The sequence below is a fragment of the Excalfactoria chinensis genome, chromosome 5, assembly GCF_039878825.1.
Source record: "Excalfactoria chinensis isolate bCotChi1 chromosome 5, bCotChi1.hap2, whole genome shotgun sequence".
Lineage (NCBI taxonomy): Eukaryota > Metazoa > Chordata > Aves > Galliformes > Phasianidae > Excalfactoria > Excalfactoria chinensis.
Window position 1 is genome coordinate 20,879,955 of NC_092829.1, and position 13,613 is coordinate 20,893,567.

At 53.7% G+C, this 13,613-nt stretch overlaps 1 protein-coding gene across 1 annotated transcript; it reads right to left on the reverse strand.

Moving 5' to 3' along the window:
* Nucleotides 1-903: 903 nt before the first annotated feature.
* On the reverse strand, nucleotides 904-7,198 carry VRTN (vertebrae development associated). Its single transcript, XM_072338292.1, has 2 exons — nucleotides 7,048-7,198; nucleotides 904-3,869 (listed from the first exon to the last, which is right to left on the reverse strand). The coding sequence occupies exon 2, from the start codon at nucleotides 3,866-3,868 to the stop codon at nucleotides 1,847-1,849; it is 2,022 nt and encodes a 673-aa protein (XP_072194393.1). The 5' UTR covers nucleotide 3,869; nucleotides 7,048-7,198; the 3' UTR covers nucleotides 904-1,846.
* Between the last annotated feature and the right edge of the window lie 6,415 nt (nucleotides 7,199-13,613).

The following is a 13,613-nucleotide window of genomic DNA, read 5'->3' on the forward strand; positions in this document are numbered from 1 at the left end:
AATTGCTTTGAATTCATCTCCTACTGTCATTTGGGCATGAGCACAGTGGGTACAAATAGAAGGCGGTGGGCTCTACCCCCCAACCACCATCATGCTATGCAGGAGCTGCCACCTCAGCACTGGAGGGAGGTGTTGGTGAAGGCTGCTGGAAACAGAACAGGAAGGAAGGTGCCTGCCTTGGGCAGCACAGCTTGCAACCCCCTGCAGAGGGAAAGCTCAGGGTGCAGACTGCTGGGGAACCACCATGGCCTTGCTGTGTGATACTAAAGCACAGAATGCCTCCTTCTGCCCACTGTGTCACATGCATAAGTGTAAAATCCTTTGGAAGGAAAAGCATTATTTTTTTATGGGATGCCCCATCCAAGCACCCAGCTAAGGACAAGGAAAGCATCATACCTGGATCTCTTCAAGAGAGCCCCTCAAACATTTTGCTCTAGAGGCCCTATGTACCTTCACAGCTTGCTGCTGCCATAGAGAGCAGCTACCTCCAGCCCCCAGCAGTTCAGAGATACAGATAATCATTCTAGAGTAATTACCAGCTTACTCCCTTGGAGGAGTTCTCTGGTGAGAAATCACTGGCAGCTAATTACTCCAATTACTTCCTGACACACAGAGCTCTCTGCAGCAGCACCAACAAGCACTGCTTACCATCTTCCTGCTCCTCACTGCAGAAGCTTGCATGGCTCTTCCCACAGCACCCACCACCCTCAGACCCCTCGTATGAGACCACACACTGTATAGTGGTATTCATTCCCCCCACAAAGAACATTTTCTAGGGGCATCAAAGGTGGTGAGATCCTGCTGGCACTCAGCGGTGCTCCACCACATCACTAGGGCCTAAGGGTACCACAGGACCATTCTGATCCCTCATGCACAAGGGAGGAACAACACAGGACTGGGAGTGGAAGTTTTTATTGCTTTCAATTCTTACAAGTTGGGTGTACACAGCCATGACTGCCACAGGCATGCTGTAAGGTGCCAGCCACACCACACTGGACTTGTAGCATGACTCAGAGAAAGCAGACTTTGGGCCCACAGAACCTGGTCTCTGCCTCCCAGCAGGCAGACACCTCTACATAGGCACTAGGGAAAAGACACAGATGATAAGGCAGCTGCCAGCCCTGAGAGAGTAAAGGACTGTGAAAGAGGTAATTGCTACATGACCAGAAAAGTCTTGTAAAGCTGCTTCAGTGCCTACAAAAGACACCAGCTTCTGGCTTGGTAAGGGAGCCCCAGCACAGATTGCACCAGGGACACAAACCAACCCCCATCCCCTCTACTTGCCTCTGTTCCCTCTAGGGGAAAATCAGGGCAGCTGGGACAAGTATTAAAAGCCACAAAGCCAAAGCAGCACCAGGTGAAGCCTTCAGTCTCCTTAACAAGGAGAAGCACAGGTCAGAGATGTTATCCCTCAGTACTGAGTGCTCCTCCAGCCCCTCCTTCTCACCAAGGGGATGCTGGGCACCTCTACACTGAGTGCTGCATGTCCCCATCACTCCTTCACACAAATGCCCAGGGCAGAGAGGCCTTCACACCCTCTACCTCCAGCACACACCAGAAGCTTGACAGAATCCTATGACCCCTACTTGTTCCCCAAGTGCAAAGGCAGCAAAACCCCTCTGCCCCTCTCCTTTGGGGCAGTCAGTACCTGCCTCCCACTCCTTCCATCTCCAGGAGTGGGCACTGTGTAGGCATTCTCATATCTGATTCAACCACACAGAAAAGAAAAAAATCAGGGACTACAAACAAAAGAAAACCAACCCAAAAGTTTCACCTTGACCCTGACATGGACACCCCACCTGTGGGTTGCAGGGCACATCAATGGAGAACCGTGGCCAGGTGGACCTCATGCATCCACAAGGGTCAGCCCATCATGCAGGGCACGCTTCCACATGTAGTAGGTGGAACGGGCTGTGAGGGGGAAGCGGGCACTAAACTCCTTGTAGGTGGGGAAGGTCTTCGACTCAAAGCGCTGCTGCAGGAACAGCTTGGCTTGTGCCTTGAACTGGGTGGTGGCAATCACATCCATCACAAACATTTGGCTGTTGGCTCTCTCGGACACAGGGTAGCCAGAAATGGTGGCATTGTATGGAGTGGCTGGTGCTGACTTGTCCAGATGCTTGGCTGCTACTTCCATGTGGAGCTGGGGTTTGACACTTGGCTCAGATCTCCGCGGTGCCAGGGAAGTAACCCTGTTCAGTGGCCACTTGGAGCTGGGAAGGCGACGCTGCCCAGATGCTTGGCTGCTACTCTTCCAAAACCAGTAGGTTGTGGAGGAGAGTGTTGGATAGCGCAGACAAAACTTGCTGAATGGCAGCTGCCACTGCTGGACCTGCCTCCGGGCCACATCTCGTAGCTGCTTCCTCCAGCACAGGGAGGGCTTGAGCTGCAGGAGACTCCTGGTTGCCAGCTGATCTCCATTCAGCTTCTTCCTTGCAGGCAAGCTGCTTGGCTTCAGCTGCAGAAGTGGCTTTTCTATGGCTAGAGGTTTCTGGTTATTCAAGGGAGGCTGGAGGGGTTTGAAGTTGGGGTTCTCTTTGATTGCTTTTCTTCGCCAGTTGTAGTAAGTGGACCTGGAGATGCCAGGGAAGCTGTGCTTGAAGCACCTGTAAGGCACCAGAGTGTTCATGGATATGCATTTCTCCAGGTAGGATTTGGCTCCTCGCATGAAGATCCCTGCTTGGACTGGGTCTAGGGAAGGACTCGGGGGCCTTAAGCTTGCTTCTGCCTTCATTGGCTCATTAACATCAGACTTCTTTGGGACCTCCCTGTGAAGCTCCTGCAGCCCATGGGCCTCAGCGAGAGCAGAGGCATCACCATTGACCATGCTCTGCATCTCATGCTTCCAGGCATAGTATGTGGATCGGGAGATTTCTGGAAACATTTGTCGGAAGTGCTGGAGCGGGACAACGTTGCCCTCTTGAAAGCAGGACTGGAGGAAGTGTTTAGCTGCAAACCTGGCAGCCGCTTTCTGTCGGTGTTCCCGAGACTGGCGCTTCCAGCGGTAGAAGGTGCTCTTAGTAATGTTGTACCTGTCACGCAGGTTGGAGTAGGTCAGCTGGGGGTCACTGTTCAACAGCTCCAGGGTCTTCATGGGCTGGACAGGAGGCTCTGATGAAGGCATCGTGGGCTCCAGCTCCTCCAGACCAACCACAGCCACAAAGTACTGTGCTTTGAAGACCTGCCTGGAGAGTTGCTGCCCTGACCACATGATGTGAAGAGTGGAGGTCCGCGGGCCACACTTCCTGGGTCGAATGAGCCGGTTGAAATATGGCCGGATCTTCAGGTTGCTCATGGGATAGATTGAGTAAATGTTACACTGCAGCACTGAGGCAAGCGCATAGACATGCCACATATTGGCAAAGGTGCCAGGAAAACAGGTAGCTTTGATATCTGCATCGAAGATAGCCTCCAGGATAGCCATGGGTAGGCTGGTCATCTCTGGTGTTTCCTCTGTGCAGAGGGAGTAACGGGCAGCCTGCAGCATCACCTTGGAGTCGATCATGCCGTTCAGGTAGTACTGCTTGTGCAGCAGCATCTCCACCACCGTGCGCACCTGCAGCTCCAGGCTGAGGCTGGGGTTGCCCCAGAGCAGCACACTGGCTGCCTCAAAGAGGCGGTTCCCCTCACCTTTGCAAACCAGAGGCAGCATGTTACTTGGAGCATCCTCAGGGTACAGGCTCCTGGCTACTCGATCAACTTCCAGCTCCTCTTGAAATTGCCTCCTGCAATAGCCAGGGAGGGGAAAAGATGACAGGGTCCTCTCTGCCTCCAGCGCAGCACTAGCAAGGCCCTCCAGACCAAAGCATTCAGTGGCTTCTTGCAGCTCCTGCAGCACAGACTGCACCAGCTGGTGCCGCTGGATCATCCTAAAGGACAGCAGAAAGGCAGAAGTCACTTGAGATCTAGGCAGGGCACACTCCAGACTGCCAGGGCCAGCTCTTTACTGAAGGTCAGGAAAGGGGAAGAGCACAGAGGAAAGGTCCCTGTTCTCCCCACAGCCACAATCCCAAGGACAAAGGAGAAAGCCTGGGTCCCCAGAGGCAGACCTGGGACAGAGACATGGACTCTGCTTGCTCTCCAGTGACCTCCTGCGGGCAGCAGGTATGGCACACAGCTTCTAGAGATGTGTGCCTGGGGTGAATGGGTGAAACTGAGCAATGACTGCATCCATTAGGAAAGGAGATGGGGCCACTCTCTGCCCCACACAGATGTCTTTCTACCCAGCCTCACCCCTGCAGCTTGGGCTCTGCTACCAGTGCCTACAGTCAGCAATGAGAAAATCTTGGAGGTAAAGCATTTGTCAACTCACCAGGGTCAGAGCAACACTGTGTTAGAGGCGCAGAGGGACCAGACTACAAAGCGTTCAGCCCAGTAGAAGGTACAAAGTGTTTGCTCCCTCCCTCGAAGCAAGCCTCTACTGCTGCAACCATCACATATAGCTAAAAGTTATCACAAAACCTGAGATGGGAGAAGCAGCTGGAGCCAATACAGGCATGGTTACTGCTGCCTGTGCTGACACTAGGTGTCACTTGCTGCTCAGCAGAGAAGCACTGCCAGCAGAGGCAAGGAGCAAAAGGAGCCCTACCAGGAGGGAGGCAGCACAGAAGAGTAGATGGGGCAAGAGCTGGATGGGCAGTTCAGAGGCTGTGTGGAGCCCTCTTCCTCTTCCCAGTTTCAACAAGCCCCAGTCCGGTGAGCCAGTTTCCACTCAGGCAATCCAGGGAGTCAAACTTGCATCCCCTCCTTTGTCAGTGCTCCTAACACCCACATGGTTCTGCTTCTGCCACTCCCGGAGCTCCCACTGGGCTACAGTCTTTACCTCACAGTCCAGCCCTTACAGTAGATCCCTTTCCAGCACTGTTTTGCCACCAGCCAGCCTGAGCCCCTCACTCCACCAACCCCCACTTGCCCATAGCTCACAACACATCCCTCAGAGCAGCCCATTCTGGTCCATTTTCTCCTCATGCATAGTCCTGCTCATTCATGTGACACCCCCCACGTATCGGGCATCACTTTGTAGTCTGCCTCATTCCTATCCCAGCTGGAGACTCACCTTCCCACAGCACTTCAGAGGTATCATTATGCACTCACAACTCCGCAGGGAGATGGCAAAACAGCAGTGCCAGGCAAGAGAGGCAGCAGTCCAGAGCAAAGCAGATGTCTGCCTGACCTTTCCCTATTCTCAGTCCTGTTACTATTGGTGTAGTATCTACAGCCCCAGCCATGATCAAACAGCAAGTAGAACAAGGTGCCACATATCACACTGCTACACCCAGGCCGCTTCACCCCAGGGAGCCTCTGTGCTGCTGTTGACCCTTCCATTAACCAAACCAGCTCCCCTCCCTGCCTCCAGCTCCTCCATGGCTCCTGCATGATGGAGGTCAGCTGTGGGGAATCACCCAACAGAATCAACTCAGGAGACAGCAGCACACAGCTGAGAAACAAAGGCACAGACTTGCCCTCAAAATCCTCAGCCCAAGTCAGTATGGAGTTGTGTGCTGGGTCTGGCTGGGATAGAGTTAATTCTGTTCACAGCAGCTCCTGTGGTGCTGTGTTTTACATTTGTAACCAACACAGTGCTGATGACACACTGAAGTTCTAACTGTCGATAAAGTGTTTGCAGGGCATCTACTCCTTCTGTTTCTCACTCTGCTCCTCCAGTGAAGAACAGAGAAGTCCCTTGATGCAGTCAGCCAGGGAGGGCCACAGTACACCCAAGCCCTCATTCTCCATGGCCACATTGCCCTAGAGCCTTCAGGAGAGCTGAATGAGCTGAGACAAGTTTTTCCCTGGGGGAGAATGAGGAGCCAGCATCGGCTAGAAAACACTAGGCACACACCTGGTCCTTATGGCCCAGTGTCCATTTCCCATTCCCTTACAGCTTGAGGGGCGGAAAATAAGAAGAATTAGAGGCACAGAATTGAATCCTTTTCCTAAGTAACACCCCGCAGCCTCAGTGTCACTGCCAGCTCCTGCTGCCTGGAGCTGGAGCAGCAGAATCTCACAGACAAGCCTAAGGCAAAAGCCACAGCTCAAACATCGCAGATAAGCTCTGAGCAAGGGGCCAGGCAAGGCAGCAGCAGAGGATGTACAGCAGCCAGGGTAAACTCCTTTGCTCTCAACAAGGAGGAGCTGCTGTTCAGTGAGGGTTTTTCCCTTTTTCTCCTGCTGAACATGACAGACAAGCACTTCCCAAACCATCTCAGCTCCAAGAACCAACCAAGGGAGTTTTTCCCCGCTGATAAAGGGGGTTTTAGCTAACCCGGCCTCTTTTGCATTGTAACAGATAAGAAAGCACTTGCAGATCACGTTCCCTCACCTAAACTGATGGGCTGGTGGCATCCAGTAGTGCAAGTTCCCCAGGCCAGCCCCAATACGCTCCCACCAGCAGGAATCCAGGAGACTGAGACCGGCAGCACCCAGCAGGGCCGTGCTGAAGCCCCATCAGCTCACAGAGTTCCTTCTGAGCCCCAGCTGCACTCTCAGGCTACCATGGCAGCAAGGGCTTCCACCAAAGTCCAGTGAGAGAAGCCTGCTCCCAGCACCCACATCCCCACCCCTAGGAAAGAGGTAACGCTTGAAGAGCGAGAGAGAAAAAAAAATACAAATATATATATAAACACTGACTGACTAACCCAGGCCACAGCATCACAACTACATCTGCCCAGGGACGCTCCCTTAGAAAGGGAAACTTACGCCCAAGCAGCACCTGACAACAGCCAGAGCCCCGCTCCGCGGGTACACACGTGGGCAGCACCGCGGCCACTCGGGGCTCTCCCAGCGAGCAGCAGCACCCGGCGTGGCCCTACGGCGCGACCGGAGCGGAGCTCCGTGCCCAGCGGGCCGGGTTACAGCCCGCCCTGTCGCCCGGGGGACAAAGGGACGCACAGCCACAGGGAATGAGAGCTGCTGAGCCCTGCCGGGAGCAGCAGAGCGGGACAGGACGGCTCTCGGAGCCCCGCGCTGGAAAGGAAGGGAGGCCGGGAAGGCGGCGGCTGCTGCAGCTGCAGCCGCCGCCGTCGGGGCAACCCCGACCGCACTCACCTGGCTCCACAGGTCGCACCCCACCCGCGCCCTCCGCCGTTCCGCACCTTTAAGGGCGGCGGCAGGAAGCGGCGCGGAGCCGCCGCCGCCGCGGCCCCGGTGCCAGCCCCGCAGTGACCCTCGGGAGCGGGCGGCCGCGTGCGGCGCCGGGCCGGGTCGGGCCGGGCCGCCCCTCCCCGCCGGGCTCGGCTGGGCTCGGCTCCCCTCCCCCGCCAGGAAGGGGGCCATCCCCGCCGCCCCGGCCCAGATGAAAGCGGAGCGGGACGGGGGTCACTTCCAAAGCTAAAGTGATAATGGCCATTGTCCTGCCGCCGCCGCGCTTAAAGGGCCCGCGGCGCCCGCCTCTGCGGCAGCCGGCTCGGAACACCTCAGGATGCTACGGCACCCACCGCCATCCGTGCCCCATGGTGTCCTGCTGCCCCGCAGCAACCTCGGATGGCCGTGGAGCAGCTGTCCCTGCTTGGGCTGCTGATGCCTGTCTGGCCCTTGTGCTTGGCATGGTGAAAGCATATGCCACTGCGTGGGTGCCAGGTCTGGAGAAGACCATGCTGTGGCCAACGGCCACGTGTCCCAGCCCGAGACCGCTAGACCTATGGAGGCCCCAGAACCTTCTAGTTTGTCTGCAGGAGGCACCCAGATGACAGCAGCCCTTTTCCTGACCTCACCTCCCGTTCACGTTTGTGGCACCCACCTGGGGCAGCCTTCCTTCCTGCTATCTCTGTTCTGCTGCCTAATCTCTGGCTCTGGATCCCCCTCCTTAACTCCAGCACACACAATGGGTCCATCTGGGGCATCATGTGAGGCTGTGCAAACAGCGTGCGCTCCAGGCACGTCCCTCCAGCATCTCTAAGCTTCCAAACTCAGCTCCACCCTGTGTCCTCCTTAAGCTCAGAGTGCCCAGAGCTTCCTCCAGGACCTTCCTCTTCCAAAGCTCTCTCTATCCAAACCCATGCCTATTCCAAAGCTCCAGCTGAGCCCTGGGCCTCCCACCACCCACTGAAACACTCACTCCTGCACTCTAGATCTCATGCTGGCTTCTCCTAGTCACCACCCTGGGACTTACTGATGAGGAATAAGCAGTACAGAGACTCAAGGGTATGGAGACAGCTTCTGGCTGCAGCCACCAAGGATTTCCAGTCCCAGGCAGTGGGTTGGCCAATGGCTTGGTCATTGTCCAAATCCCATGGCTGGGGCACCTCAGAAATTTTCCTACTCATCCAGCCTTAGGAATGCTTTTTCTTCAGAGCGAGACCTACCTCAAAACAGGGCCTCCTGGATCTGGTCTGCTCCTGGGTGTGGGGGCTCCGTGCATTTTAACAGGGGGGAGGCACAACTTTGCCCACAGGGACTAGTCATCAGGCTCCTCACCAATTGGTCTCAGTGTTTCATGATCCTGCACCTACCCTGTGAACTCTGGCTGTAGGCAGCATCTGGCCTCTCCACCCCAACCTTGGCCACGCCACAGCCCCCTCATGCACTGGGGGGTCTGAAATCATTCCTGATGTCAGACACACCATGGGATTACTGCCCTGTGCACAGCCACCAGCAGGGAACTGCACTTTAGACACTTATTCCTGCTGAAGTGCTTGATAATAAGAAGTCTGGTGTGGACACAAGTGATGAGATTCTTGTGCAATTTGGGGAGAAAACCAAACAAGGACCTTCCAAACAAGGGAAATGCATCTTGTTCCCTCTACAGCTGGGGCTGAATGTAGCCTGCTACCCTCTCTCCCTTCTTAGTTGAGGACACAGCATTGCAGGATAAATCACAGCACATCTCTGATGAGATGCTTTCCACCTCCCCAGCACTGCATACCCCAGAGCACTTTTCCCACTTCTCTTGTCTCACCTCCCAGCCCAGCATTGCAGGGGGAGGCTGGATAAGGAGTTGAACAGGAGGAGCGGGCTGGGCTCACTGCAAGCTACGGACTGGCCCTGCTCTCTGCCACTTTTATTTTCAGCCCCAGCCAGGAGCCATCTCCTGTCTGACAGTGAACCCTGGGTCTCAGTGCTCACTGAGAGCCCTTGTACTGTACACAGAACAGTTGCACTGCAAGAAAGAGAGATGTAAACTCTTCTCTGGTGAGCATTCCCACCCCCTTCAGGAGGGAAAACCAGCTCCACTCTTGCTATCAACCTGACCAGTCCTGGACGTGTTCCGGGGCAGGCCAATTCTCCTAGCCTCAGCTGCCCAGCTCCCCTTCTCATCCTTCATCCTTTTAACTTCTTCGGTTGCAAATGCAAAGCAGTGCTCACAGGGCAGTGAGACACTGGTAAATGCCAGAGTCAGCAGGGTCAGTGATTAACATAGGAGCTGGAAAACACACAAAGAAACAGCCTGGGCAGTTCTGTTATGCAGATCACTGCACACACCAGCTTCCAGCATATAAACAAGTAGTTAGCATTTTTCTGTTCCTTGGAGGAGTTCAGTGGGGGGACCAGTGCACTCCTTGCTTTAGTGCGGGATGCTTCAATATGACAGTGGGTCATGGAGACCTTCATAGTTCAAGTGTGATTGTCAGATGCTTCTCTGCCTGTTGTGCTTTAACTTATCCCCTGCTGCCCTTCCACTCAGAGCAAAGGCACCCACATCCAGCTCTGCTTGGGTCTTGGTGCTTCGGGCACAGAGGTCCAGCAGTACTGGAAGGTAGGTTTTATGGCTCCAGGTTTGGGACAGAGTCCTCTCCCCAGTCAAGAGCAACCTCCATCATCAATAGATACAATTCCCATTGACTTGAACACAGTTAGAAGAGATGTCCCATGGACATGGTGCTGGATTCCTGTGCAACACGAGGCTTTTTCTGTGACTGGAATGCAGCCATCCAATGGGATGATGCATGGGGACAATACTCAGTCAGCTATCCCACCAGCAGCAAAACACCCCAAGGCTACCTTCACTCCCACTAGGGGACCTACAGGAGTGGAGGGAGTCAGAGCTCAGTACTCACTCCCTGTGACTGGACTAGGGAGGCAATTCAGATAGGATGGGAAGTGTTTGAAACATCTGCCACAGCCAAATGGCATTCAGAGCAGATCAGATTGTGGACTGGTTGCCAAAACCAGCTCTGGAATTGAAACAGGTTGTCCTAAATGAGACAAACCGACATGCCCATCCCTTCAAAGTCATTGCTGATGCTCTGGATTGTGTTTTATTTCCTCCTCCCCCCCCCATCTTTTTCCCTCCAAAGCACTGCAGAGACTGAATATGAGTGCTGACATCCCTCTGAGAAGTAAGGGGAGCTGGAACTGCTGAGAGGCTGGCACGACTGAGGGAGAGCATAGGTGGATTCCAAATTTCTGGTGTCTTGGCTGGGTTTCTCCATAAGGAAACAGCAATGAGCAGAGCTTGCAGCCTGAGTTGGCAACAGAAGTATGGTTGCTGTAGCTGCAGTCTGCCCACTGATCTTAGAGTGAAGGAATGTCAAGTAGCATGAAAGACTTCGCTGTGGTTCTGGTGTGACTGTGCCCAATGATTCAATGGATGGAACATCATTCTCTCAAGGACAGGCTGAGACTGGGGCTGTTCAGCCTGGAGAAGAGAAGGCTCTGAGGTGACCTGATAGCAATCTTTCAGCATCTTAAAGGGGAGCTACGGGAAAGAAGGGGACAGACTCTTTAGCAGGGTTTGTGTTGATAGGACAAGGGGAAATGATTTCAAAAGAGTAGGAGATTTAGGTTAGATATGAGGAAAAGTCTTCTATAGTGAGTGTGGAGAGACACTGGAACAGGTTGCCCAGAGAAGTGGTGCCGTTCCTGGATACAGTCAAAGCCAGGCTGGATGGGGCTCTGAGCAACCTGATATGGCTGTAGGTATCCTGGCTTGTTGCAGGAGAGTTGGATCAGATGACCTTTAAAGGTCCCTACCAACTCTAAGGGTTCTATGGTTCTATGAACAGAGACCTGAAAAGCAGTATTTGTATAAGTTGCTTATTGTATTTGTATTTGTAATACTGTATTTGTAGTATTTGTAATAAGTTGTTTATTAACTTAATTGTATAAGTCTTGGTCTTGTGCTCATGTTGTCTGGTACATCTCATTCCCAGCCCTGAAACCTGCTCTGAGCCCACCACATCATGCCTCTGCTGTAGCCCTTAACAAGACACTCAGGTAGACAGAATGGTGGGTTCTGTGGAGAGGCCATATGGAGAGATCCTTGGTCATTTCTATGCCTGCTTCTTCACGATGCTGGGTGCCCAGCTGACAGCTGTGTTCAGTTCTGTACTGAGAAGGAGAGCAGCAAACTACAGGGAGTTTCCAACCAGAAGCAAGGGAGCTGGTGTGATTAAATTATAGGAAACAATGTGAGGAGCGAAACCTATTTAGTGGTGCTGAAGTAAGAACTGGCAGGCAGGGACAGCCCAGTGTGTATATCCCAGATGCCGGCAGGAATTAATGGGGATGACCTCAGCTGTGTGAATGAGGACAGAGGAATGGGACAGAGGACAGAAGAATTTGGCCTGAACATTAGGAAAGCTTGGGGGCAAACAAGAGTTTAATCTCCCTCAGGGCAGCAGGGAGTTGGCCTGGGCATTAGATCCTATCCTGAACAACAGATCAGAAGCACCTAAAGCTCCTCCACATGCTGCTGCCCACCATTGCCTCTGCAGTGACTCAGAGCTCTGCAGTGACTCAGAGCGCAGTGTCATTTCCCATCACTCACGTGAAACCCAGCACACCTCAGTGCCACTTCTATTCTGTTCCACGCAGAACACTCAGCTCCCCATTGCTGTTTTCCCCCCTCATTCTCTGGTGGTACCAGAGGCCCTTAGTGCTGCCCTCAAGAAGGATGCAGAGGAATCTGTCTCTCGGCTAATGATGGCTGCCTTCCAGTTCACCTTCTGAGCAATGTTTGGTGTGGATCAGCACAATGCCCTGGGGCAGCCACAAAACTATGTCCCACCTCTGATTATCCTCTGCTCAGCTCTGGGCTCTTTTCTCTTTTCCAGATAGGTTTCACCTTTCCAGAAGGAAAGTCTGAACTTGGTACCGGTGCCATGCCCTTGCTGCCCAAGGCACTGCACTTCTGCTAGGGTGGAAGGAACATCCCCATGGAACAACAAGCACTGCTCAGCACCGGTGAACAGCAGGAGCCACAACCACATCCTGGGGTCCTGGTAACGGGTGGGAGAGGGGGGAGAGCTGGAAATCTCTGAAGATTCAAAGTCAAGATCAAAGCGTTTCCCTCTGAAGCCCTAACACTCTCCTTCCCTCCCACTTGCACATAAAAGCACTCTGCCCTCAGCAGGCTCCCTGCGCAGGAGGGTGGTGGGAGGAGGGGGCTGGTTTCCCCCTTGCTTTTCCTGTGTTACTAATAGCTCTTCCCAGAGGTGAAATGCTGAAAATCCTTCCACTCCTCCTCCCCCATTCCCGCTTCTCTCCCAGATCCAAAGGGCCTGAAGTCATTTCAGTGACTGATTTCGTGGCAGACCTGGCCTTCACTTGGGCCAATGCCTGCACAGGGCAGATGTGGTGAGCAAAGCCTTTGAAGTGTACAGTAGAAAGACACTGTTAGAGGTGAAGCACGAGGAAGGAGGATTTAAAAGAAAGCAGAGCTGCTGGGCCTATGGGAGGGGGAAAGGCTAATTAAGGCACGGAGCATGGAGGCAAAGGCAGAACCATTCAGATGGCACAGCAGGAGCTGACAGTACGGCTCCAGGGTGGCTTCAGCCACATTGAGCCTGGCCCCCTCAGCTCTCCATCCCCACCCTCCTCTTTGTGGAGGCACAGGAGAATGGGTGACTGCTGGTCAGATGGCTGAAAAACAAGGTTTAGTTCATGTCCTGATACAGAGAGAGCTGAGACTCAGGATGAGAGTCAGTATTATACCTATCCAAAAGCCCCTTACTTACTACTGGGTGGAGGTGGGGCTAAAGCTTGTAGGTGATAGCAAACTGAAGAAGCTGAGAGCTCATATAGGCACATATGAAGAAGCTGGAGTCTGGAAATGAGCAGGAAACAGGAGATACAATTTTGTTAAGACCAGAAAGGTGACATCCTTTTGGGAGTACCTCACTAGGAACCATTGCAGAAAACCACACATTGCAAAACCATGACAACAGGAAAGGAAAGATCTAGGATGGACAAGCTGAGGGAAAGCAAGCATATGAGTTGAGACTGCTGTTCCGCATTTGTTCCAGTACTCAACAGCAACTCCCATTTGTCTTATGAGGCCCCAGGGCACGGATGGATATGGAAAGCCAGCACCCTGGGGAAAGCAGGTGTTAGAAGACCGTGCTGGTTCTGGAGGAAAAGTGGGAGGCAGAATCAGTGCTGTAAGAGATGTAAATGCTGCTTGGAGTATGGGGATGGAGTGCTGCTGGATGCACCACTCCTTTGTGCTTGATCTTGGCTGCCTCAGGCAGGTCCCAGGAAACCCCTGGGCAAAGAGCATAGAGCGAGAGGAAGAGTTTGGGACGGCTCATCACATCTCTGAGTCGGGCCCCCTGCATGCCTTGGTGCTGGGAAGTCATGCTGTGAGCAGGGAAGGATGGGGAGCAGAGAGCACTGCCATGAAGTGGCAGAGGACCCAGCCTCTATACTGCACCGTGGGAGGACTGCTATGAGCA